The sequence below is a fragment of the Uranotaenia lowii genome, chromosome 3, assembly GCF_029784155.1.
Source record: "Uranotaenia lowii strain MFRU-FL chromosome 3, ASM2978415v1, whole genome shotgun sequence".
NCBI lineage: Eukaryota > Metazoa > Arthropoda > Insecta > Diptera > Culicidae > Uranotaenia > Uranotaenia lowii.
In genome coordinates, this window is record NC_073693.1 from 139,375,193 (window position 1) to 139,403,134 (window position 27,942).

The window sequence follows — 27,942 nt, forward strand, 5'->3', positions numbered from 1 at the left end:
ATTATAATATAAAGTCGAAAAAATTTAAAAATTCAAACAAGATTTTTGTCAGGTTTGTTATAATATATTGAACTTTAATTATTGTGCATACAGATTCTGTGAACAAAAATTTTAGTGGTTTTTCTTTCTTATTCATCTGGAAATCGGAAATTCAACAAATCGAAGCTTTTGGCAAAGTTGTAAATGATAAGATATTGGAATAAGAGACAGGTTCTGAATGCCCATATCAAGGTAGGTTAAATGCCTATATCAAGAAAAATAGATTAGTCTTATAAATTTTTTACTTTCTATCATTCAAACATGAAATCTACGCTAAAATCACGATCTTACAGCGAAAAAAGAAGAACTTCCTAGTGATCCGATAAAAATACAATATGAACAAAATATTACCCTCAAATATGGCCATATGGCATACTTAACTATGTTTCATGCAAAAGAACTAGTGATGTAAAAAATTTCACCGAAATTTCGGCCTTGACGTATGCTTAACATCCGTTTTAATTTAATTTAATTCATTTTTATTCGTGTAACATAAGATACAATCTTTTTTAAGTGTTACAGTTGGGTTGGTATTATATAATTTCAATCTCAATGTTTCTGATGCACTTTCATATCTAACTAAAATCATTAATTGTTACCTTATAACTGCAAATCTTGATAGTGAAGCTTTCTTGAATTCCGATTTCGATATAATGGATTTTATGTGGGTAGGAAGATTATTCCAGTTCGAGATGCCTCTTATGAGAAACGAATTATTGTAATAGACAGAGCTATGAGGTGGAATAACAAAATTTAAAGTTCTAGAATTTCTTACAGGAACAAAAAGTTGTTTGAGGTAATTCGGACCTCCTCTGGTTACTATTCTATGGACTATATTGCATGATCTATATTTATAAAAGTTATTGAATGGGCAGCCAATCAGTTTTGTTTGAAGATGGGAAACACTTGAAAATCTTGATAATCTATAAACATAGCGGACACATGAATTCAGTGCTACTCGGAGTCTGTCTAAAGAACTAGCTGAGCAATTAGAATAAACAAAATCTCCGTAAATAAACAATGGATAAATGTAGCTTTTGAACAGTTTTAGTTTAGTTTCGATATCGAGATGTCTTGTGGTCAGGTTAAGCTTTTTCAGAGTTCCATAGATTTTGCTACATTGTTTATTAATTTGTTTTTTCCACGACAGTTCATGGTCAAAGACAATGCCTAGGTTTTCAGCATGATCTGTGAAAACAATTTCAGAGTTAGCCAAATAAAGTCTAGGATATTCCGAAGTTCTATGCCATTTATTAAAAAATAGAGCTTTGGTTTTCGTAGGGTTGATTGGTAGTAGATTAAAGTTGGACCATTCGTTTACTTTTTGTAAATCATAATTAATTCTTTCACAGACTGTATTCATTGGCATTGTTTTGTCACAACAATAATAAATTTGAACATCATCAGCAAACATCTGGATACTACAAAATTTGAGAATTGAGGGAAGGTCATTAATGAAAAGGGAAAAAAGAATGGGGCCAAGAATGGAACCTTGTGGAACTCCTGACTCAATAGGCGACATATCAGATGAGCAGCCATCAATGAAAACGCTTTGGACACGGCCTTGGAGGTATGACTTGATCATTTCGGCTGCGGGCCCAGAAAATGAAAATTTATTAATTAATTTTTCAATTAGCTTCTTGTGGGATACTCTGTCAAAAGCTTTGGCAAAATCTATTAAAAGAAGAATAGCTAATCCTTTTTTGTCAAGAGAAACTGCAATATCATTATGAACTTTGATTAAGGTAGTTTCTGTGCTGTGATTAGCTCTAAATCCTGATTGATTACTGCTTAAAAGATTATTCTGGTTTATATAGTCCGAGATTTGATGCTTTATCAACTTTTCAAATATCTTAGAAATCGAACTTAAAAGACTAATTGGTCTTAAATTAGCGATATCATGCTTATTGTTTTTTTTTGGAATCGGTATGACTTTAACTTTTTTCCATTGGAACGGAAATTTCGATGTTCTTATAATAGTATTAAAAAGGTGATTTAATACCGGAAGAATTTTTGGAAGAACTATTTTAACCAGTTTAATAGGAATGTTATCAAAACCTGTGGCATTAGATTCAATAGTGGCGACTGCGTTAACAATTTCATATTCGTTAAACTGTCGGAAATGAAAACCATTTTCGTTTTGTGGGACAATGATTTCTCCCTGACTATCGGATAAAAAATTAGAACAGAAATACTCGTTAACTTCTGAGGCGGTGAATGTAGGAGCGAATGTGGAATTTACTGCTTTACTCAGGCCAAAATTTTTTAAATTACTCCAAAATTTTTTAGCAGGTAGATTAGTATTCAATTTGAGCTTATCATATGCAACTTTCGCTCTTGAGATCAGTGAATTGACATTATTGCGCAGTCTTTTAAATGATAACTTGTCGCCTTCAGATTTGGTCCGTTTCCAGGTTTTGTAAGCTAGATCCCTGTTTATCATAGCTATTTCAATCTCTCTATTAAACCACTTGTTTTTGCGGTGCTTCCTGAACTTCAATGGGAAGTAGGAGTCGTGCAAAGATATCAAAAATGAATTAAATATTTCAACAAGAATATCAGAATCATTAATACTGAAATAAAAATCCCAGTTCATGCTATTGAGGTAATGAGAAAGTGCGACGTGATCAAACTGAATATAATCACGAAACCAATAGCCATCACAATAATCGTGTTTTGAGAAATTGAGAGCTGAGAAAATTAGATCGTGATTAGAAATACCAGGTAGCGAAATTTGACTAAGTTTATGAACGCTTTCGATCGAGTCCGTCATAAATAAATCAAGCAATGAATAACCATTGTTATGAAAAAAAGTAGGTTCCGTATTAATATTAATAAAACTTGAGCTTGACAAAGTATCCTTGAAGCGTTCAATTCTGGAAGATCGTTTGAGAAGATCACAATTAAAATCACCGATTAGAAACGAGTTTTTAAAACGAATCGTATGCTGTTGAAAATGATTTTGAAGCAATTGGGAGCAATCAAGTCCTGGTGGATTATAGTAAACTCCAAAAAATAATATGTTATCGTTACAAAACAGTTCGATTAACATAAACTCAGTGTTACCACTTCCATTGCATGACTTTGAGATAATTCTAAATCTGATACCACTTTTGATGTAAATACAGATTCCACCTCCATTTCTGTTCCGATCATTCCGAATCAAATTAAAACCGTTGATAAAAATAGCGGAATCCTGCACAGTGTCATTTAGCCATGTCTCTGTCATGAAAAATATATCGATTTTGCTACCGATGATCAAATGTTTAAGTTCATTGAATTTTGTCATTCGGCGTGCACAAATACTTTGCACGTTTATGTGAGCTATGTTTAGTTTATAATTACATAAAACCGCATTTAGAACAGCTTTTGGAATGGAGTAGTTCTCTGAGGCATCGTGAACTAAATTATCATCCATTGGATAGGGAATAGAAAAAGGTTACGAAAAAGGAATTCAAGGCAACTTCACTAACCTGATTAACATTGTCAGCAACAATCAATTTGGTGCGCATTCTACTATTCGTTTTCATTTTACGTTTTGTCATGATGTGGCATCCTATCTAAGTTCAACGAAAAGGTTAAACAGCATTCTAAAATAATTTGAAAATATATCAGGTATGATAGATTCTAGTAGTAGAAGATCAAAACAGGTGTGTAACAAATATATGGACTTCGTTGATATTTCGTTCGGCACTCACTCTCCCTGGGGCACCATCAGCTTGTGAGTGCAGTCATTGGGTTGCGTCGTGTAGACCAATAGCAAGAATGACGGCGTCGTAGTAGCTTCCAAAAAAAAAACAGTGTTTGTTGGGGCGTCGCGTCGTTCTCTCTTTCGCACTACACACATTCCTTCGGGTTTGCTTCGCATCTCGGGTTACTTCGCAGCCATCAGGTGGCGTCGGGTATCGTTCTCTCCTTCGCACCACACCATATTCCTGCGGTTTGCTTCGCATCTCGGGTTACTTCGCACGCAGCAATCAGGTGGCGTCGGGTATCGTCAGGAGCAATCGTTCGTACGCTGCTTCTGACTCATTGTGGTACAGCAGCGAATAAGCGAGAATATCAGAGGGAGAATGAAGATTCGCTTGTGTTGTCGGTTGATATTAGACACTGTTGATTTGCAGCTTCTTGATCGTCGTGATGTGTGCCCACTCATCGTTGGGCTTCGGAACAGGGGTCATCATGATGAGAGTAAGATCGTCGTTGCACTTTGGGACATCACAGCCGTCATCTCGGCAAGAGTTGTGTGTGGATGCATCTCATTTTGGGTTCACGCTCCTAGGGTACAGCCAATTCGCATCTTCTGAATTTCCAATTAGGCGTCGTGGCATCAACCGAAAAGACGGTGTATACGTTTCTACCATCTTCAATTAAATAATATCAAAATATTGCAAGTGGTAATGAAATATAGCTAAAAACATAAATATGCGCATTTAGCCCGCCAGTTTCGGAAATCGGCTATTTTGACTTCTTTTATTATAAAATTATTTTCACAAAAACTATAAGAGATTTTAACAGAAAAATTGTTCTAACGTATATAAAACAGTTGTCCGCTCATGTGCATACAGTTTTCAGACTCCTATCTTTTGGAGTATAGGAGAAAATGAGTGCTTTCCTTAATATGCGCATATAGCCTTCCTCTCCCCTAATTGTTAATATGGATCACCTCTTTTGTCGACTCTCTACACAAAATTTGACACATGGAAACGATTACTCGTCTCTTTAAATCTTCGTAGGTAAATTTTCACCTCAATCTAACGCATTACTACGAAAATATTGAAAAACAGTGAAAAAGTCATATGGACGACCCCTTTCGCCGACCTGTGACCCGAAATTTCACACCTTTTCCAACCCCGGTACAAAATTGAATGCTTGAAATCAAGCCCCTTAAAACTCCCACTCACAAAACATTGTTTCCACCTGAAACATAATTACGACAATATCGCTGAAACAGTGAAAAGCTTATATGGACAACCCCTTTGGCCAACCCTTGATCCAAAATTTGAAACCGAACATCAATTTCTGATCCCTTCAAACCTCAATATACAAACTTTCATCTCAATCTCATGTATAATAACGTCAATATCGCAAAAACAGTTAAGAGTATCAAGTATGGACGCCCCCTTTTGCCGACCTCTTACACAAAATTTGACACTTGAAATTGATTGTTCATCCCTGAAAACTTCCATGTGCCAATTTTCATCTCATTCCGATGCATAATAACGTCAATATAACTAAAACAGTATTTGTGTAGTATGACCGACCCCTTTTGGCGGCCCCTTATACAAAATTTGATGCCTGAAATTGATTGCCCGTCTTTTAAAACGCCCGTGTACTAATTTTCTACTTAACTCAATCCACTATAACGTCAATATGGCCTAAATAGTATTTGCGTTGTATAGACGACCCCTTTTGCCGACCCCTGACCCAAAATTCAATACCTGAAATCAATTTTCCATCTCTCAAAACCCCCAAGGGCAAATTTCCATCACAATCCGACGAAAAATAACGTCAATAACGTGAAAACAATATTTGTCTTGTATGGACGACCCCTTTCAAAAGGGGTCATCCGAAAATCTGAGAACATTTTTCATCATTCCTGGTCCTAATGAGCATCCATGCCAAATTTCAGCCCTCTAGCTCTTAAGACGGCTGAGTCTATAGAGGACAAACAAACAAACCCACAGAAATTGCTTTTTATATATGGGTCATTCCATACCAAGTGACCATGAAAATGCAACGACCCTCTTCGATTTCGCTCAAAATCAGTAGGGTGACTTATTATAACGTTAATAAGAAAAATCCAAAGTTTTGGGGGAATCGGACCACCCTCCCTCGAATGGCAGCCCCCCCTTTTTTGAAAATTTGGCAATTTTTGTCAAAAAAACTGTTTTTGTTTTTTTAATATCTCAAAAACGGTAGAAGCTACGGATAAGATAAGACCATCCCTATAAAGAATATGTTATAAGCTATCAAATGAATTAATAGAAAATTTTCGGCAGTGTTGCCAAACTAGAAAATTTTGCATTTTAAAACTTAAATTGCGATTATCTCAAAATGCCCCCACTTTAATTTTTGATTTGATAGCGCCAATGGATTCAGCGTGAAATTTTACATAAGAATCACTCATTCACTCAAAACAATATGAGCCGTTTCGGAGATATCAAGTTTTTAAGATGGGAAGTTCGTGAAATTTCACCGTTACGCCAATACATCTTATAAATACGCCTCTGAAGGATGGATCTGCTTCCGCATATACTACAGGGTCCGGCAATTGAGCTGCTACATTACTTCAACAGTAACTATTTCGTTGCACACGAAACAGTATTGAACGACCCCTCGTAGCTTTGTTTACATAGTCTTAGCTATCATTGCACAGTGGTGCAGAACATCAATCTAGCTATACGAAATTAATAGCGCCCAGGGATAAAGAGATATACGTTTGATGTCTTCAGCAACATTGTTCAATTTTACATGGAGCATATTCTTGCATCAAAATTTTTGCCGAGGGGTCCACCGATAGCAAGATAAAAATGCTATCTTTTTAATTTTTCAAATTAGGGCTTTGATGTCTTCGACAAAGTTGTTTTTCTGATCAAAATACATAAGTTTGATGAATATGTCAAAGTCCTATTACATCACTCTCTGGAGTTACAGTCAAAGTAAAAAAAATCTCTTAAAAAAACAGATTTTTAAACCTGACACGTTGAAGATTGGATAAAATGGTTCGCTGTCTTCGAAACAAAGTTGTAACATGCCACGATCTATTATTGTCTGATATATTATAATGGTTTTAGAAGTTGCTGAAGCCCTACAGAAAGCATTTAGTGTATTTTATTGGAAATTTTGGAAGGCTCGTCCATCGAAAAGTGCACATTTTCACAGAATTCAAATTCGTTTTTTCAAATAATTTAAAATAAAAAAATGGAATTAATCTCTTAAATTTGGTAGAGCACTTAATACGTATTTGATACCACATAAATGAATAATAGAACCGGTACACAGTAGTGGTCTGCCAAGTTTAATAGATTAGTTCCATTTATTGTTTTTGGAGTTTTAGTTATTCGAAAAATCGAATTTTAATGTCTTTTAATAAAACAAAATATATTTAAAAAATCTGCAACACTGCAATGTTTTCAACGTTTTTCTATAAGTAAAATAGGTAATTTTTATATAAAAAGTGTATTTTCAATCGTTCAAATCTATATTAGTTCCACCGATTCCCCCGCTCATTTCAAATGGAAATGGCTCCGCTCATCCTCAACAATAACCACAAAAAGGGGGTGTTGTGAAAATGTGCACTTTTCGATGGACGAGCCTTCCAAAATTTCCAATAAAATACACTAAATGCTTTCTGTAGGGCTTCAGCAACTTCTAAAACCATTATAATATATCAGACAATTATAGATCGTGGCATGTTACAACTTTGTTTCGAAGACAGCGAACCAAAAAAAAAAATCAAATTAAAAAGATAGCATTTTTATCTTGCTATCGGTGGACCCCTCGGCAAAAATTTTGATGCAAGAATATGCTCCATGTAAAATTGAACAATGTTGCTGAAGACATCAAACGTATATCTCTTCATCCCTGGGCGCTATTAATTTCGTATAGCTAGATTGATGTTCTGCACCACTGTGCAATGATAGCTAAGACTATGTAAACAAAGCTACGAGGGGTCGTTCAATACTGTTTCGTGTGCAACGAAATAGTTACTGTTGAAGTAATGTAGCAGCTCAATTGCCGGACCCTGTAGTATATGCGGAAGCAGATCCATCCTTCAGAGGCGTTTTTATAAGATGTATTGGCGTAACGGTGAAATTTCACGAACTTCCCATCTTAAAAACTTGATATCTCCGAAACGGCTCATATTGTTTTGAGTGAATGAGTGATTCTTATGTAAAATTTCACGCTGAATCCATTGGCGCTATCAAATCAAAAATTAAAGTGGGGGCATTTTGAGATAATCGCAATTTAAGTTTTAAAATGCAAAATTTTCTAGTTTGGCAACACTGCCGAAAATTTTCTATTAATTCATTTGATAGCTTATAACATATTCTTTATAGGGATGGTCTTATCTTATCTATAGCTTCTACCGTTTTTGAGATATTAAAAAAACAAAAACAGTTTTTTTGACAAAAATTGCCAAATTTTCAAAAAAGGGGGGGCTGCCATTCGAGGGAGGGTGGTCCGATTCCCCCAAAACTTTGGATTTTTCTTATTAACGTTATAATAAGTCACCCTACTGATTTTGAGCGAAATCGAAGAGGGTCGTTGCATTTTCATGGTCACTTGGTATGGAATGACCCATACACTGCCGGCCAAAAGTTTGGGATCACCCACTAAAAAACATGCAAATTTTGATCGTTCATATCTCAGCCGTCTTAGGACATATTGCAAATCTTCTGATCTAATTTGAAAGATAATGAGCAATAGCTATCTCGGAGGTATTTTGCTTAAATATAATGTTTTAGTTTTGAACTTAAAACTTAACCTAAAGTTATAACATTTTTAAAAAACCGCACTCAATATTCAAAGCCGATCATCTCGGGATAGGGTGGACCAAATCTCAAAATTTCAGTGGCATTAGAATTCCTGTTCTTTACTTCTCAAAACACAATCAAAAAATTTTGAGAAAAAATTCAAGAATGTATTTTTAATTAATAAAATAGACACTTGAGTTATCGTCCAAAAGTTTGGGATCACCTCTTTGTATGGTGAGTTTGGAATCATTCTTATAAAAACATGCAAATTTATTTTATTCATATCTTTCTCATCTAACATCGTATTGCAGATCTGAAGGGTTCATTTGGAAGCTAAGGAATTGTGTTTTTTAATAAATTCATTCAAAAATTATATTTTGAAGTGATAACCATAAAAAAATCACCTGAAATTGATTGTTTTTTTGAAAGTTCCCAGATTTTTTTTATAGTTCTCACCTTAAAATATAATTTTTGAATGAATTTATTAAAAAACAACAATTCCTAAGCTTCCAAATGAATCCTTCAGATCTGCAATACAATGTTAGATGAGAAAGATATGAATAAAATAAATTTGCATGTTTTTATAAGAATGATCCCAACTCACCATACAAAGAGGTGATCCCAAACTTTTGGACGATAACTCAAGTGTCTATTTTATTAATTAAAAATACATTCTTGAATTTTTTCTCAAAATTTTTTGATTGTGTTTTGATAAGTAAAGAACAGGAATTCTAATGCCACTGAAATTTTGAGATTTGGTCCACCCTATCCCGAGATGATCGGCTTTGAATATTGAGTGCGGTTTTTTGAAAATGTTATAACTTTAGGTTAAGTTTTAAGTTCAAAACTAAAACATTATATTTGGGCCAAATACCTCCGAAATAGCTATTGCTCATTATCTTTCAAATGAGATCAGAAGATTTTCAATATGTCCTAAGACGGCTGAGATATGAACGTTCAAAATTTGCATGTTTTTTAGTGGGTGATCCCAAACTTTTGGCCGGCAGTGTATATAGATAACAGATTTATGCTTATTCAGCACTATTTGCTTCCAAGAGCTGTCTGGAAGCTGCAGAAAGTCATCGAATCGGATGGTAACATGGCGAGGTATGACATTCCATAGTCCGAGAAGCAGCTGGCCTTCCTGCAGGAACATCTGATCTTCATCGAGATGAAACAGCTGCTTCAGGAGGACCCCCGTATGTTGCCATCGCTGCTCCAGAAGATCCAATAGAGTAGTTCGGATCTGATGGGTATCATTTGGGAAAACTTGATGGAGTTTTTGGCCCTTTTGAACGAGGGAACCGGTGGCAGTGTCGTAGTGCATGATGTAGCCTCGACTACCGCTTCGATGGTGAACACCCTGAGTCTGGCCTTGATGCCATCGATCGGACAAGCAACATCCGGTTTAGGATTATGATTGTTTGGTTCATCCTCAAAAGATCCTTCCTATTATCACGGTTAATCACAGCTATTTCGGAGCATCCGAAAAGTCCGGAGTGTACTGTAATTAAAGAAATAAACTAAAACCCAATTTGATTTTAAATCTTTTGATCTTCGGTCTACGACATGCACAGACATACATAGACTTTTTTTTCTTTGATTTTGTATCTCAAACACCTGGCATCCATGGACCCCCTTTTTCGTAAACACTTCAGCCCGCTGTCAAAACTTTTTCAATTTGGCTGAACGTGTGATTTGGCATGTGAGACCACCATATCTAGATTCATCATGGGCTGAGCTGTTCAAGTAAAAAGAAGAAGAAGAAAATCGAGGATAATAGATACAGTGTCCAGTGCTTTGAAAATCCATGTATTTTTTGTGGTTTTCAATGTTTTTTTACAAATAAGTATTTTTGTTTATGTTCCTAGCAAATCCCGGAAATATGTTAGTATCCTATGAAAATTGATAACTTCAAGAATCATATGCAGAAGAAAAAAAATCGCACAAACTCTCGCAATTTTTAAGTTTGAAGTTTAAAAATGCTGATAGTTTTTGTTATTAATCACGTCACATAGCTTTACGTTTACTTTAATTTGAAGCTCAGTAAAATTTATGTTCTTCGAATTATTTTAATGGATGATTCATGATTTAAAACAAATTGAAAAAATCAATTTTTTTTTCTGTTTTACATAATTTTTAACCTAAAGTATCTATCATGTCATACATATGTAAGAAAATGTTTATAAGAAAATTATGAAAAATAACGGAAATGGTCAAAAATTGATTAATTTATCTAAATTACGTTTAATAGGGTACTTCTGTCCATAATGCCCTTGTGGGGTAAAATACCAGCGACTATATTTTGATAAATTTTGAAGATTTACGAAGTTTTAAGTGGATTCTTTTTATACAAATGTGTTCATTAAATCAATACCTTGTAATTTTAGTAAGAATAATCAGCAGATATTCATTTAAACACGAATAACAATCAAATTAAATTTTGTGGTGGCTATTCATCATTAAAGTTGTAAAAAATGATCAAATGAAATAGGCTTTTACAGCAAGATGATTTCTTAAAACATCCTCACCATTGATTTTATTGGTTGTTCAAATCATATATTTGAATTATCAATTGATGAAAAACTGTGGTAAAGCGTTGTTTTATTGTAAACTGAAAATTAATTAAATTTCAAATAACCGATCAAAATGCCCCCATCAATTGTTGGACAAATCGCCCTCCTCTCAAGGTGCTGTTCGGTGAGATGTAAACAAAACCACGTGTTTTATTCCAAATTTTGGAATGCAGTTTTGTATGAATACAGACCGATTATCGAAATGATTTATCGATCTTCTTCTTTGCTTAGTCCTAAATTGTCATTAGGATGCATAATAATTACAACTTTCGATTGGATTTGAGTAAAAAACGTGCACGTCGTTGGTTTGTGGTGTGGTATTCAGGTTATTTTCGAGTTGATAACTATATAACAACCATTGTTTCCTACCACCTACCATGCCGATCTTATTTTAAAAAAAGAATTTAATGAATGATTGGTCAAATACCAATCAATACAAGCGAGATTTCAGTCTAATCTGGCACTTTCAGATCAAATCCGATAAATGAATATTAATTTCATCACTCAATTACGAAATCTGTAAAATCTGGGCACTCTCAACAAAAATCTGGGCAAAATCTGTGTCTGACCAATATCTGGACGAAGGGTTAAAAGTCTTGGTTTTACAGACAAATCTGGGCACCTGGCAACCCAGACTGCAACGCAACAACACAACGAGCACAGGAAATCAACAAGTGTTTTCCCTAAACATTCATTGTGTTCATTCGCTCACGCTTGAAAAAATATTCTATAGCAGAGCTCTCACAATCAACATGCTCATATTGGAAAATGAGTTCCCAATTTCCGACAGAAGTAGAGGAATGGCGATGCTTTTGAGTAACTCTGAGCTCTTATATGGTTATAGGTACATCTTAATTTTCATTCCGTTTTATCGTTGGTGATCAATTTCAATTATTCTGAATAACCTTAAAATTTATGTTTAACTAATGCCAGAATAGACCTTGACATAAACGCATTTCTCTTAATTGGAGGATAACACGGATAAAAAACTCTACAGGTTTTTATCAAAATTTGTATGGTTGGCTCTTGCATATCACAGATTATTGGTTGAACCCATAATATTGATAAATGAACATTGATAACTACGAACAAACTAGCGTTTATGTAAAGTTGATTTAGCAGTAGAGGAATTTTTCAACCACTTATTACGGCTAGTAGATTTGACTATATTTTCCTAGTCTGCATTACTATCTGATAGTCAGTTCTCAAATACCACTGATGCTTGACTAGACCTCGAATCCCGTATGAACAATAGGGTGTCCCAAAATTGCATAACTTCTGGGAATCTGGGGGCTCACCCTCCAAATGGTAGAACAGGATGTGGAGAACAAACTTTTGTATGGGGCCGACTAAAAAAATTCCTGTTTAGAGGTTCCGCAAGTGCGATCTTTGAAAAAAGTCCACTTATTGAAAATATTTGATATTAATTGTTTTCTGAGTTAAAAAATTTTCACAAAATTTTTATATTTTATATTTTTTAAATTTCGTTTGGATTAAATACTACACATCAAAAATGAAAAATGATCAAATTTGTGTCAAAATGAAAAATAAGTCAGCTATTTTCATTAAAAAATTTTTTTGGTCCAAAAATTTTGTTTTCAACCGACCAAAATGTGTACCAAACGTAAAATATTTTTGATACAAATGCCACCAAAAGATGCGATTTTTGTGCACTTAAACTTTGCTGAACAAAGCATGTTGTTTGTAGCATTGTGTAAAGAGCTATTCACGGTTTAATCCTTAAAAAAATCACAATTTTGGATATTTTTTATTGAATTTATCAAATTTGTCGTAATAAATACCTACTTTCAAATCAAAACACTTTGATGGTTTAAGGTAAGCATCAGAAGGCCATATGCCAAATTTGAGCGGAATCGGACAACAGGAAGGGGTTTTACTGAATGTCAAGTGTAAAAGGGAATCTGAGACATAGTGTTCTGAAGAAGCAAACAATCTGGTTTTTTATCAAACATTTTTTCTTTACTAATCGAATGCTTGGTTATGTTGATTTTAATAAAATTTCAGTTAAGACTAACATTTCACCTGAAGACTGTAACTCGATTGGACTGAAATCAAAAAAGTTATGGCTGTTCAAAGATTGTACTTTGGTCGCAGATTGTCCTGTAAAACGCAATGAGTAAAATGTACTCATTGTGTGTTAAACAACAATTTGCCACAAATATACAATCTTTGAACAGCTTGCAGTCTTCAGGTGAAATGTTAGTATTAGTTGAAATTTTATTAAAATCAACATAATCAAGCATTCAATTTGTAAAGAAAAAATTGTTTGATAAAAAACCAGTTTTTTATGCTTACCCCTTTACTAAATATCCATAAAGCAAGTTCAACTCAGTAACTTCCAAATCCGCTTACCAGATAAACAATACGTTGTTTTGTAACAGAGATAATCATGAAATATGTACTGATCCCAAACTTTTGGCCGTTACACCATACTGCGGGGTGATCTCAAATTTTTGGACGATAACTTATGTAAGTAGCTGTTTTAAATGTTTTTGGTACATTGCATTTTTTTGCACAATATGAAACAAATGTGTTTTCATAAATATGAAAAAAGGATTCGAATGCAATTCGAATTTTGAAATTTGGTCCACCCCACACTAAGATGATTGGGTTTGAATTTTAAGTGTAGGAAGCTGTCCCAGCTTTAAGATAAATTTAAGTCATATAAACTCAACATTAACATTTTGTCAAAAACATACAAAGAAGGATTTGCTCACGATCTCTTGAGTAAGATCAAAAAACCTGAAATATGTCATAAGATGGCTGAGATATAACCGATCAAAATCATGGGGTTATTTCAAACTTTTGGCCGGCAGTGTATAATCTGGATCGGTAAAAACCATTAGCTTTTGGATTTGTGTTGTAAAAGACATAACTCCAAATTCATTCAAATCTATTTGAGGCGCTCAGAGCCAAAGGGGTAGGTCGATTTTTATTTAATTACGTCATACGATTCTTCATAATCAATCTATATTTTGTGATTTTTCAGATTTTTAGAATTTTATTCGATAGAAAAACATGTTTTTTAAAGATAAATGTATGAAAATTATCAAGCATAACCTCTAAAAAGCATATTTTCTCGAAATTAGTCTCATATTGCATAACCTCCAGTAAACACTTATTTCCACTTAATTGTATGTAAAGTTTCCTGAACAATTACTTAAACTGATTTATTAGTTTGTTTTGATATAAAATCATATACCTTAAATTTTGGTATACAAAATTCAAATGGCAGAATTGAATACAAGAGCAGATTTTTAAGGCAATAAATTTTAACGATGCCATCGTTGCCAAAATAATCTTTTTAAGTATAAACCAAAATAATCTTAAGAAACAAGATCAACATGTACAGCATGGGTGGCCAAGATTATCAAAAGGCGGGCCAAATTTGAGAAATTAAATTTGCTCGCGGGCCAAAAAACATTTTTTTTTAAATTCAAAGGAAACAAAAAATAAATTTATGAAGATTTCATTTAATACAAGAAAAACATTTCTAAATATCCCTAAGTTTCCTCAAGTAAAGATTTACATATTAGATACTTGTTTGCATCGTACGATAGATTTATTTCTAAGATATTTATGGATACGATTTTTATAAATATTTGAAAATAATTTAAAAACTCTCACAGAAAATAGTTAAAAATAAATATAATAAATTATAAATAAATAAAAAAAACAATCAGAAGATAAAAATGGTTGAACAAAGAATACCGTTCATTAGAATTTAGCATTAAAAAGATTTTTTTTTCTGAACGTGCTTCGAATGAGTCATATCGAAATAATAAATCATTTCAGAAAAAAGGACATCTTCACCTCTTCCGTGTCAAACCTCAAAGTTTTAATCTTTTTAATTCGAAATATCCAAAACGGTTCAAATTTCAGTTGAAAATTTTTAAAATATAACATTCATTTAATATATGTGTCAAGAAAACCTTCACTAAACAGAATGGGCACCTTTTGCAAAATAAAAATTTGTTAAAAAAAAAACAAATTTGTTTATCTATTATTAAAAAAAACTATATTCTAATAAGTTGTTATTTTCTAGAAATTGCCAATACCAAACCGGTTTTAGTTGAAATCTGAATAAATCTTACACAACTGGAGATTTTTATTTATTATCTGACAATTTACGCCGGGGTCTTTAGAACTTCTCCAAAATTGAAAATTTGGTTCATTTTCACGAATTTCAAAATACATGTATTTTTTCAGATTTCTTACATTTTTATTTTTTGAGTTAATCTCGGTTAGATTTTTTTGTATATAAAAAATAACCATATTTCAAAGCTACATAACTCTATTGTTTTTTAACGGAAATGATAAAGTAGCACATCGAAATGCATTAAAAATTCATCAGCTTTCCAAATAAATACTTTAAAAATTTAGTTATGACCTTCAAAATAAAAAAATGTAAATAAGCTTTTATAATTTCCGTAACAACACAATTATGTAGCTTTGAAATATGGTTATTTTTTATTAACAAAAACAGTCTAACCGAGTCTAATTCAAAAATTAAAAATGCTAGAAATCTGAAAAAAATACATGTATTTTTAAGTCGTAAAAATGAACCAAATTACCAATTTTGGGGAAAATCTGAAGACCCCTGGCGCAAACCCGTCAGATAATAAAAAATTCCCCAACTGTCAGTTCTTCTCCAGTTTTTATCATTGATAAACACAAATCTCGCGTGAGCTTTCATTACGTCTTATGAAACAAAATATAAACAATCAGTTTTATTACGGAGAAATTCAAAAACTGACATAAACTAGTCGCAATTTCTTGCAATTTAGAATATATATAGCCTGTACAACATATTCTATATCTGAAATACAAATTTTAAACTTTTGCAGCAGTTTATTCTGAATTCTTAAGATGTTTCATACGATGTAATAAAAGCTCACGCCAGAATTACAGAATATGTCAATATTAAATTATTCGAATTTTCCATTGAAGTTTTGCATAATTTAACAAATTTGAAACATTAACAAAGCAGAATTGGGGTTTTCTAAATAATTGCAAAAAACAAAAACGTTAAACGAATTTTTTAAAACAGAGTTTTGTTTCAGTTACCTATTTCTTACATTTCTCACTCCTTTTCGAAAGTAATGATTTTTTTCAATGAAATGATTAATCTCTTGAAGTCAAAACTCATTTGTCTATTCAATTTGTATAGAAATAAAAGAAAGCTTTTTGATTTGTGTTGTGTTTGAAATTGATGATGTATAAAGTCCGTTTATTTTTGCATGGATGCCACTTACACTTACAAATAGTTGAGGTTGATATAAAAATATACTTTTTATTATGATTTAAATGTGAATCCGTGATTTTTTTTTAACGATTTTAATCGTTAGTTTACCTGAGGCCTTCTAAAGAAAAACTAGAGTGTGTTTAAAAGCTCTCAACACAGCCACAAAACGGTGGAAACCAGAATATATGGCAGAATATGAGATGAGTATTTTTTTTTTCAATTTTCATAACATTGATATTCGGGAAAGAGATCCGAGGGCCACAAAAAGACAGTCGCGGGCCAAATGTGGCCCGCGGGCCATGGTTTGGCCACCCATGATGTACAGCGTATACAAAATCTGCGACAATTTCAAAAAACTTCCTAGATACCTAGATAGCTTTTAAGTGAAATATAAAATTGAGAAACTAAAACAATAATTTGCTTGCAGCTCTTTGAAACTTTACATATTTTGATCTTCAACCTGATGTTTAGTTTTGTAACGTTACGTTGTTTTGTGATTCGTGAAAATTTGAATTCGACCTCACCGCCCCCTGAGCCCTGCCAACGCCTCCCAAATTTCAAAATTGAGCTCACTGCCCCTCTGGAAGCTCTCAACGCCCCCAAGGGTGCGGTTGAAAACCGCTTTGAAAACCACTGACTTAGAGGAAAAAAGTCAGTAGTTATTTCTCATGGAAGAAGTCGACCAACACGAAGCGGAAAGGTAAATATGATTTTTTTTTCGGTTGATTTTCTTTACAATGTTTTAATGTTTTCAGATACATATAGAGTGGGTTTACTTTGACCCCCGAGGGCCAATCCGGAAGGTCGGATAAAAAAAAACAGTGATACACAAGAATCATCACGTAAGTTACATAGTACTCTTCAGTTATTGAATTTTTTTATCACAATCATATTTCAACAACAGCTTTTATTTTCTTGCAGGGTGCCGGCTGTTCAACTTCCACCGAAAAAAAATTTACAACATTTTTTTAGGGCTATGACGGCGGCTACCCCAGCAGAAGAAAAAAAAAACAAACAATGCAGAGGTTAATATAAAAAATCATGCCACTGATCGTATATGTAATTAAATAAAAAATAAATAAAAATGCGTTTCATTAAAAACAAAAAAACAAAAACAATGAATTTTATCTGTTCAAATTAATTTAATGATTATTTTGAATCTACGATGTCCTACGTTTACGGGGAGCAGCATTTACAGTAGAAACAGCCATACGAATGATTGAATGAAAATTCCTGTTGGATTCTTAGCATCGATGCGATCGCTAAATCAGCCATTTATCCTTTCGTGGCAAAGTATCATCTGATTGTTGGCTTGAACGTATTTTCGGGTCAGAACCAAACAACCATATTTATGTTCATGTAGACGCGTAAAAGCATTTGACCGACTGAACCACGAAAACATCTGGGCTGCTCTTAGACGACGAGGGGTCCCAGAGAAACTAGTCCATCTCATCGAAGCACAATACGAGGCATTTTCGTGCAAAGTCTTGCACGACGGTGTCTTGTCCGAACCAATCCCGGTAACTGCTGGAGTGAGACAAGGATGTATTTTGTCACCGCTGCTTTTTCTCATCGTAATGGATGAGATCTTGACTGGATCGATTGACTGTAGACCAAACCGAGGATTGACGTGGAATCCTTCAACAATGGAGCAACTGAACGACCTTGACCTGGCAGACGATATTGTTTTGCTCGCCCAAACACAACAAGATATGCAAAGCAAACTCGACGACCTCACCGAAAGCTCCAAGGCAGCAGGTCTCAAAATCAATGTCGGAAAGACCAAGTCGATGGAAATCAATACAGAAAATCGTTCCAATTTCGTGGTAGCTGGACAACAGGTTGAGACAGTGGAGTGCTTCCAGTATCTTGGTAGCCAGATTACGTCTGATGGTGGTACCAAGAAGGACATCGAAACCCGGATCAGAAAAGCCCGATTTGCGTTTGCGAGTCTCCGAAACATCTGGCGGTCACGCCAGATCTCTCTACGAACTAAGATCCGAATCTTCAACTCAAACGTCAAATCCGTATTGCTGTACGGGTGTGAAACTTGGTGCACATATGCGGTGACGACGCGAAAACTGCAAGTTTTTGTGAATCGCTGCCTGCGGAACATCATCCGCGCTTGGTGGCCTGGCAACTGGATCTCAAACGTTGAACTTCATCGCCGGTGTCATCAAAAGGCGCTAGAAATCGAGATTCGGGAACGTAAGTGGAGATGGATTGGGCACACGCTGCGAAGAGATGAAAACGAGATTTGCAGAGAGGCGCTTGACTGGAATCCAGATGGGCATCGAAGAAGAGGCAGGCCCAAAAGCTCGTGGCGGCGAAGTCTAGCCGCTGAAATCCGCACAGTTGACGAGAACCTTGGCTGGCAGCAAGTGAAGACGCTGGCTCCGGATCGCCAGCAGTGGAGATCTTTTATCTCAGCCCTATGCGCCGGTCAATCGGCGCTGGACCCTTAGGTAGGTCAACTTAAGGATTCTAGATGTGAGTTTGAGACGCGTAAAATAACTGATAAATCTATATATTTTCTCCGTGAATGGATAGATTTGATGAGGACTAACATAGACAAATTTTAATAAATTGTTGAATGACGCAGACCCATGAAAATTGAAATAACTTAACATTAAACCGGTTAAAGTAATAAAAAATTTCAATTTCGTTTCAGCACGAACGATACGACCGTGAAAATCATAACGATTCGCCGTCCCGAAGACATGGTTCTCCAGCTGGCAGGAGGGCAACCGGGGCAAGTCCTCCGAAGCGACCTAAGAAACAAACACTAAGGAATCGAAGATCAGCTACAGCGCTGGAACCTCAAGACCACCGTCAGCAACCACCCCTCGGCGACACCGGGTCATCAGCTATGGTTCCAGAACGGGTAATGTTTTGTAAAACAATATTTTTATAAAGGTGTTAATTTTTAATCTTCTTTTAGAACGTGACACCCCTGCCAGGCTTCCAGCAGGCGTTCGGTTCCACGGAGATCGGTAAATTTTCAGAGGCCTTTTTCAACAGTAGCCCCGGACCGGCGGCGGATCGGGATGGCCTTTCCATGCTTCACAGCCATCATCACCATCATCACGCGCTGGCCATGAATTCGCCCTTCGTCCCGGAAGAATCCGACGTGGAAACCATGCCCAGTCCGGCATCCACGTGGGATCCATACGATGGGTCACCCATCGGGGCTGCTCAGACGGCGTTCAATCTCCAGATCGGCACCAGCTTCCATCCGTCTTACTACGAGTCTTCTTCCTACTCTTCGGATCCGGCCGTGGATTCCCCCCTCGGGAGCTACTTCAGCGAGATGACGTGCAATGAGTTTGTAAATTAGGGTGGGGGAATTCTGAACTAGTGATGGTACATGAGTGAAATTTTTGTGTACAGGATACTTAGTCTAGTCTAGAACTAGGGAGGACTACGGAGACAATGCTTCTTAAGTGCGCTTAAACGCATTAATGACATTGCATTTCTCCTTCCGTTCGATATCCCGTTTCTTAGATACGTTTTTGTCAAGCCACGACTCATCGTTGAATGTAAGATTTCGAGTTGTTATTCTGTCATGTTAAAGCTGCCAGTGGTTCTGGTCCGACGAACTTGTTAGGCTTCGGCTCGATGCTCTCCTGTTGGCTCGACACCTTACCTGGCTCTCGGTTCGTCAACCTTTTCACTGAAAGGAGGATTCTTTACTTATTTATGGTAGAACTTGAAATGCCTTTTTTAATCTTTAGTTCAGTTACTTTTACACAAAAATCACAATTACTTTTCTTATTGTTTACTTCTGATGTTTATGTAAGACTGGCTGTTAGCCAATCGGTAGATTTGCGGTGAACCCCTAATAATCCCTAGCGTCGGCAAGCTTACACAAAACCAAGTTGCAGGGGAGTTCAGGAGAGCTAAGAAAAGCTCTTCGGATAAAGTCTAGGTACCGTTTAATTTCGCAGATTCGCAGTAATTTTACTAGCCCACCACTTTCTTAAGCTATTTATCTGACCTGGTAAGTATTCCGTTTCCTTCTTTGTCGTCGAGCTCGGGTTCGATGAGGTCCACTTAGAGGCTGGCTGGCTCTCGTGGGTAGTGTTGTTGTGCCCTGCCCCACCTTGGGTGCTGAACCGGGCACTACTGGTACTTCGTGGCTGAGCGAAAAGGCGTGATTGCGGAGTACCTGACCCCACCTTGGGTGCTGAGACAGGTACCGGGAAAGTAACACCGACGGCGATCGGTCGACGTTGTCGGGCGGCGCACTTGAACCTTCGACGGTGAGTAGAGTGCGTGGCGATGCCGTACCTGGCCCCACCTTGGGTGCTGAACCAGGTACCGAAATTAATAACACCGACGGGTGTGGTGGTCGGTTGAAGTTGTAGAGCGCTGTGGCGCTCTCGGAGTTCGGTTGATTTAAAATCTAACCGAAACAGCGGGGTCATGGTAAAATTCAGGAGCATATTATGGACACAATTTGGGCAGGGGCAAAATGGCGTAGGGTTACCTGGAATTTCAATCTATCCCAGCTTAAGACTGTATTTTCCTTTCTATGGAATCCTTCAATGGCGATGATTCCTGTTCCGTTTTAGATGGATGGAACAAAAGCGCCAAACTTTTTGCAATGGCAAACGATCGTTGAAATTTTGGGATCGCTATGATGCGTTCGCGAACTAATGGCAGAATGGCGCCTTCGGTCATTTCTTTTACGACCTGCTCTGACCCCATTGCCGCTCACTGCCCCCGTACCGCGCTCGTTTTCGCCTCGCCCTATCGCACGCTTCGCCTCTTCGCTTGAAGACAACGGCTCACATCTCTGCGCTGCTTTTTGGTGGTGGGTTGTTGAACGACCATCTTTCGCCCGGTCGTTCGCCTGGTTAGCGTGGCTTGGTGAACTGCTTCATCAAGGAGAACCCCTCAACCCCCACAAACAACACTGCAACATTTATTTAATTTACAACTACAACAAGATCACCGCGGCCTCCTTCGACTGACTAGCAACGCTTACATTTATTATGTGTTGTTGTCCATCTCAACAATAGCTACGACGAGAAAAGTCTCACAACTCCTCCTCAACACATACATTCCGCAGTCTCCCAACTGTCTTCGGCTGCTCCTCTTCAGTACAGTTCGACAACCTTCCATTTGGCTTCCGGCTCGAAAATCTTCCAGTGGCTACGACCCGTCGTCCTTCCAAGATTCCTGGCTGGCCGGACGTTTTTCCAGTTGGCTGCTGGTCCGACGACCTTCCATGTTCCCTGGTCCGACAACCTGCTTCTCGCTCCGATCCAACGACCTTCCAGTTGACTTCTGGGGTCTCGGCTCTTTTGCTGCGGCTCTACGACTTTCCATGACATTCGAAGACCTCCACCGGCTCGACGACTTACCAAGAAATCGATCCTACGACTTTCCCGGTTCGACGAACTCCCAATAGTTGCAGTTCGATGACTTGGTTTAACAGTCCGACGACCATCCATGGCACGGGCTTGACGACTTTCCATGGTATCCCATACGTAAGTTCTCCAGTGGCTTCTGTTTCTTGACTTGGCGCCCATGATAATTCCGGGGCACTTTCCATGGTTTCCGGCATGACGACCTGTGGTTTCGGTCCGGACCTTCTATGGTACCGTCCAGACAACATACCAGTGGCTCCAGTCCGACGAACAAAAAGGTAATAACCCCCTAAATCTTCCCGCATCGGAAAGTATTCCGCGTTAAACGTTATCGTGAGTGAACAATAAACCCCGGAAGAATAAAGTTTTGCCGTACGTGATCACAAAACCGCAAAAACTGTATTTCTGTGGTCTCTTGGTTCACCTTGGTGCTGTTTGTTATTGTCCCTTCAGAAACAACTTTGGTTTAACAACAAACATCTGCATAACAACATGTCGAAGTCAGCACGTTCAACAACACCATCATCATTATTATTATTTATTTTATTATTATTTACATAGTATTCCGTCTCACGACATAACTTGACGAACATAATTCCTAAAATTCACTCGGTTCATAGCAACCGTTCTCCAATTTCTCGGGCACCCCACGTTCGCCAGATCACGCTCCACTTGGTCTAACCATCTCGCTCGTTGCGCCTCCGCTCGTCTTGTTCCTACCGGATTCGTAGCGAACACACGTTTTGCAGGACAGTCGTCCGGCATTCTCGCAACATGTCCCGCCCAGCGTATCCGACCAGCCTTCACCACCTTCTGGATACTGGGTTCGCCGTAGAGCCGCGCGAGCTCGTGGTTCATCCTTCGCCTCCACACTCCGTTCTCCTGTACGCCGCCAAGGTTCTTAACACTCGTCGCTCAAATACTCCGAGTGTACGCAGGTCCTCCTCGAGCAATATCCATGTCTCGTGCCCGTAGAGAACAATCGGTCTAATGAGCGTCGTATACAGGTTACACTTCGTGCGAGGGCTAAGTCTTCTCGACCGCAGTTGCTTGTGGAGTCCATAGTAGGCACGACTTCCGCTGATAATTCGCCTCCGGATCTCACGGCTGGTGTCATTGTCTGCGGTCACCAGTGTCAAAGTCTTCGACTATCTCCAGCTCGTCGCCGTCGATCATGACCTTGTTATTACTGGACAAGCGGGTTCGGTCGGTCTCGGATCCGCAGGCCAGCATGTACTTCGTCTTGGACGTATTAATCATCAACCCAATCCTTCCTGCTTCGCGTTTCAGTTTGCGGTAGATCTCCTCCACCGCCGCAGATGATCTGCCGACTATATCAATGTCATCGGCAAAGCAGATAAGTTGACTGGATCTGTTGAAAATCGTGCCCCGCATTTCGCCCACCGCTCGTCGAATAACACCTTCTAGCGCCACGTTGAACATCATGCAGGATAGACCATCACCTTGTCGAAGCCCCCTGCGCGATTCGAATGAACTCGACAATTCACCCGAAATCCGCACACAGCACTGCGTTCCATCCATCGTCGCCTTGATCAGTCTGATTAGCCTCCCGGAAAAGCCGTTCTCGTCCATGATTTTCCATAGCTCGTTACGGTCGATCGTGTCGTATGCGGCTTTGAAGTCGATGAATAGATGATGCGTAGGGACTTGGTGTTCACGGCATTTTTGGAGGATTTGCCGTAATGTGAATATCTGGTCCGTCGTAGACCGTCCCTCCATGAAGCCGGCCTGATGACTTCCCACGAATCTGTTTGCTTGTGGCGTGAGGCGGCGGAGTAGGATTCGGGACAACACTTTGTAGGCGGCATTGAGGACAGTGATCGCTCGGTAGTTCTCACAGTCCAATTTGTCGCCCTTCTTGTAGATGGGGCATATTACCCCCTCCTTCCACTCCTCCGGTAGCTGTTCTATGTCCCAGATCCGGGCTATCAACCGGTGTAGGCAATCGGCCAACCTGTCCGGGCCCATTTTGATGAGTTCAGCTGCGATGCCATCCTTCCCAGCCGACTTGTTTCTATTCAGCTGGCGAATGGCTTCCTTAACTTCACTCATCGTTGGGAGTGGCTCCTCTTCGTCGTTGGCTACGCCGGCGATGTACCTTCCCCCACCGTCTTGATCTCCTGCATGTGCGCCGTTCAGGTGTTCATCGAAGTGCTGCTTCCACCTTTTGATCACCTCACGATTGTCCGTCAGGATACCCCCGTCCTTATCCCGGCACATTTCGGCTTGCGGCACGAAGCCTTTGCGGGATGCGTTGAGTTTCTGATAGAACTTTCGTGTTTCTTGGGAACGATGCAGCTGCTCCAGCTCCTCGAGCTCCTCCTCCTCCAGGCGGCGCTTTTTCTCCTGGAAAAGTCGGACTCGCTGCCTCTTCCGCTGTCGGTGATTTTCCACATTTCGACGGGTGCCTCTTTGCACTACTGCCGCCCGCGCGGCATTCTCTTCGTCCATCACCCTCCTACACTCCTCGTCGAACCAGTCGTTCCGTCGAGATCGCTCCACATAACCGATGACGTTCTCCGCAGCACTGTTGATGGCTGTTTTGATGGTATCCCAACAGTCCTCGAGAGGGGCTTCGTCAAGCTCGCCCTCTGCCGGCAGCGCTGCTTCGACCGATTGCGCGTAGTCTGCCGCGACCTCAGGTTGCTTCAGTCGCGCGATATTTAACCGAGGCGGGCGCCGGTTTCGCGTGTTGTTCACTACGGAGAGTTTTGGGCGCATCTTCACCATCACCAGATAATGGTCCGACTCGATGTTGGCGCCCCGACAGGATCTGACGTCGATGATGTCCGAAAAGTGCCGGCTGTCGATCAAAACGTGGTCGATCTGTGATTGAGTTTGGTACGGTGATCTCCAGGTGTACTTGTGTGGGAGGCGGTGCTGAAAAAAGGTACTACGTACGGCCATTCGTTTGGAGGCGGCGAAATCAATGAGTCTGAGGCCGTTTTCGTTGGTCAGCTGGTGCGCGCTGAACCTTCCAATTGTCGGTTTAAATTCCTCCTCCTGGCCGACCTGAGCATTGAAATCCCCGATGACGATCTTGATATCATGTTTTGGGCAACGGTCGTATTCACGCTCCAGCTGCGCGTAGAATTCGTCTTTGTCGTCACCGGTACTTCCGAGGTGAGGGCTGTGCACGTTGATGATGCTGATGTTGAAGAACCGGCCCTTGATTCTCAACCGGCACATTCGTGAGTTGATCGGCCACCACCCGATCACGCGCTTTTGCATCTTTCCCATCACTATAAAAGCTGTTCCAAGCTCGTGTGTGTTGCCGCAGCTCTGGTAGATGGCACGACCATCTGGATACGTTCGTACCGTGGAGCCCTTCCAGCATACCTCCTGCAGCGCTACGATGTCGAATTTGCGGCTCTTCAATTCGTTGGAGAGCACGTGGGTACTGCCCACAAAATTTAGAGATCGGCAGTTCCATCATCATTATATGTTGATTCCGAATCACAGGCTAAAAAAAGTTCAAGAGAAGACATAAATCTGGCTGAAATCGAGACAATCAACAGTTTCTATGAATTGTGGAAAAGAATTGAGGCTAAAACGAATGATTCCCATCCCCGACTAGAAGAAAAGATGGAAAACACCCGTTCCGAACTCGTGAAAAGGATCGACACCATCGAAAAAGAAGTTTCCAGTTTCCAGAGTTATACCGTATTTGTGTATGCCGAGTGTTGCACTAGTGTTGCACTGGTGCACCACTAGGTGCTGTCAAACTGTTTGTTTATTCGGACGGTGTTGCACTGGTTTTGACCTGGTGGAGTTCTGCTTACGGACGGTGGCCTACCGATAATTTTGCCAGTGTTGCGAGAGAGCGTGTGAGTGAGTGAGGTAGCAATACACTGGCGACGATTTGTGTTTGTTTTCGTCGGGTACGGTGGAACACTGATCGAGGGGAGAAAACAAATACGGTATTAGTGTTTAGCTAAAAAAACCTCACTTACTGCCGAAGTAAATAAAATTCGTGATGATTTTTTTCGTCAGCCGAAGCTTTAGAGCGGTTATCTAAAAGTCGCGAAATCATCATCTCTGGAATCCCCTATGAAGCCAAAGAAAATTTAATTGACATCTTTCAGAATGTCACTAAGCATCTGAACTATAGTATTTGCCCATTAGTAGAGCTCAAGCGTCTAGCTAAGGCTCCAATCGCTCCCGGAACTGCACCACCTATAATGTGCGAATTCGCCATGAAAAATGCAATGCTCGAGTTCTATAGACGATATATCACACAACACAATCTCTCTCTGCGCCATGTGGGCTGCGATTCTAATAATCGCATTTATGTTAATGAGCATCGAAATCCACACGCTACGAGAATTCGAACGGAGGCTATAAAACTGGAAAAAACTTGGACTCATCAAGAAGCTGAACACCAGAGAAGGCTACTGGCTCTAGGCTCGCCTATCATTCAATGGCCTTGGCACAAAGACCTTACTATGGCTCGTAACCGACAACTTTCCAGCGGCTCAGGTTGATTGTGCGCCGTTGTCATAAGCTGGTCAACATACAGTTAACTGCTGCCACAATCTTTTAAACGTACTGACGTCTGCTGACGCAGCTACCCAATCTTCCGCGTTAGATCGTTATCCTCAAAAGCTCCCTTGAAATGTCGCAAGCTTCTTTTGAGGCTTTGGTATCCATCAAAAGACTGTTATTGATGGATTCACGCTCAGGCAGAGTTGACTAGGTTCTTCATCGACAGCTTGATGCTCCTCCAGTTCCACAGTGTACCATGACTCATCACGGATAAGCGTCATCTTCATCGCAATTGCTCACTTTCTTACTTACCTAATGGTCCTGTGTTGATTCTCCGGTGCATAGGGCCGTGGTAAAAGACCTCCACTGTCGACGATCCGGAGCCAGCGTCCTCACTTGGTCCCAGTTAAGACTCTTGTCGACAGTCCGTATTTCGGACGCTAGGCTTCGCCGCTACGAGTTTCTGGGCATACCTCTTCTTCGATGCCTTTCTGGATTCCATCCAAACGCCTCTCTGCAAATCTTGTTCTCATCTCTTCGCAGCGTGTGCCCAATCCATCTCCACATACGTTCCCGAATATCGATTTCTAGCACCCTTTGATGACACCGGCGATGTAGTTCCTCATTGCCAGGCCACCAGGCGCGGATGATATTCCGCAGGCAGCGGTTTACAAATACTTGCAGTTTTCGCGTCGTTACCGCACATGTGCACCAAGTTTCGCACCCGTACAGCAATGCGGATTTGACGTTTGAGTTAAAGATTCGAATTTTCGTTCGTAGTTCGTAGATATCTGACGTGAATGCCAGATGTTGCGGAGACTCGCAAATGCAAATCGGGCTTTTCTGATCCAGGTTTCGATGTCTTTCTTGGTACCATCATCAGCAGTTATCTGGCTACCAAGATACTGGAAGCACTGCACTTTCTCAACTTGTTGCCCTGATACCATGAAACTGTAGGGATTTCCTGTGTTGATTTCCATCGACTTGGTCTTTCCGACATTGACTTTGAGACCTGCTGCCTTGAAGCTTTCGGTGAAATCGTTGCGTTTGCTCTGCATATCCTGTTGTTTTTGAGAGAGCAGAACAATCCTATGTCAGGTCAAGGTCGTTCAGCTGCTCCATTGTTGAAGGATTCCACGGCAATCCTCGGTTCGGTGCACAGTCGATCTATCCAGTCAGAATCCCATTCATTACGATTAGAAAAAGTAGAGGTGATAAGATACATCCTTGTCCCACTCCAGCAGTTACCTGGATTGGATCGGACAAGACACCGAAATCGCGGACAAGAACGAAAATGCCTCGTACGGTGCTTCGATGAGATGGACTAGTTTCTCTGGGACTCCTCGTCGTCTTAGAGCCGCCTAGACGTTTTCTTGGTTAAGTCGGTCGAATGCTTTTCCGAAATCAACCAACACCAGCAGAAGAGAGCCTTGGAATTCGTTGATTTGTTCCAATATGATTCGTAGCGTTGTGATGTGGTCCACACATGGTCGTCCGGATCGGAATCCAGCTTGTTGCCGTCTGAGTGTAGCGTCGATTTTCTCCTGGATCCTGTTCAGGATCACTTTCCAGAGTACTTTGAGGGTTTTACAGATCAACGTTATACCTCGCCAGCTACTGCACTCTGTCAAGTCTCTTTTCTTCGGGACCTTTACAAGGATACCCGGGAATGTCGCAGTATCCCAGCTGTCAGCGAAAAG

The 27,942-nt window shown here is 39.3% G+C and overlaps 1 protein-coding gene across 1 annotated transcript in view; it reads left to right on the forward strand.

Annotated features, from left to right (window-relative positions):
- LOC129750562 (filaggrin-2-like) overlaps window positions 1–24,010 on the forward strand; it is a 98,979-nt gene extending 74,969 nt beyond the window's left edge. The window contains exons 4-5 of the mRNA XM_055745530.1: window positions 19,033–19,245; window positions 19,303–24,010. Coding sequence (XP_055601505.1) covers window positions 19,033–19,245; window positions 19,303–19,698 — 609 coding nt within the window. The 3' untranslated portion in view covers window positions 19,699–24,010. The remainder of the gene's footprint in view (window positions 1–19,032; window positions 19,246–19,302) is intronic.
- The last annotated feature ends 3,932 nt before the right edge of the window (window positions 24,011–27,942 follow it).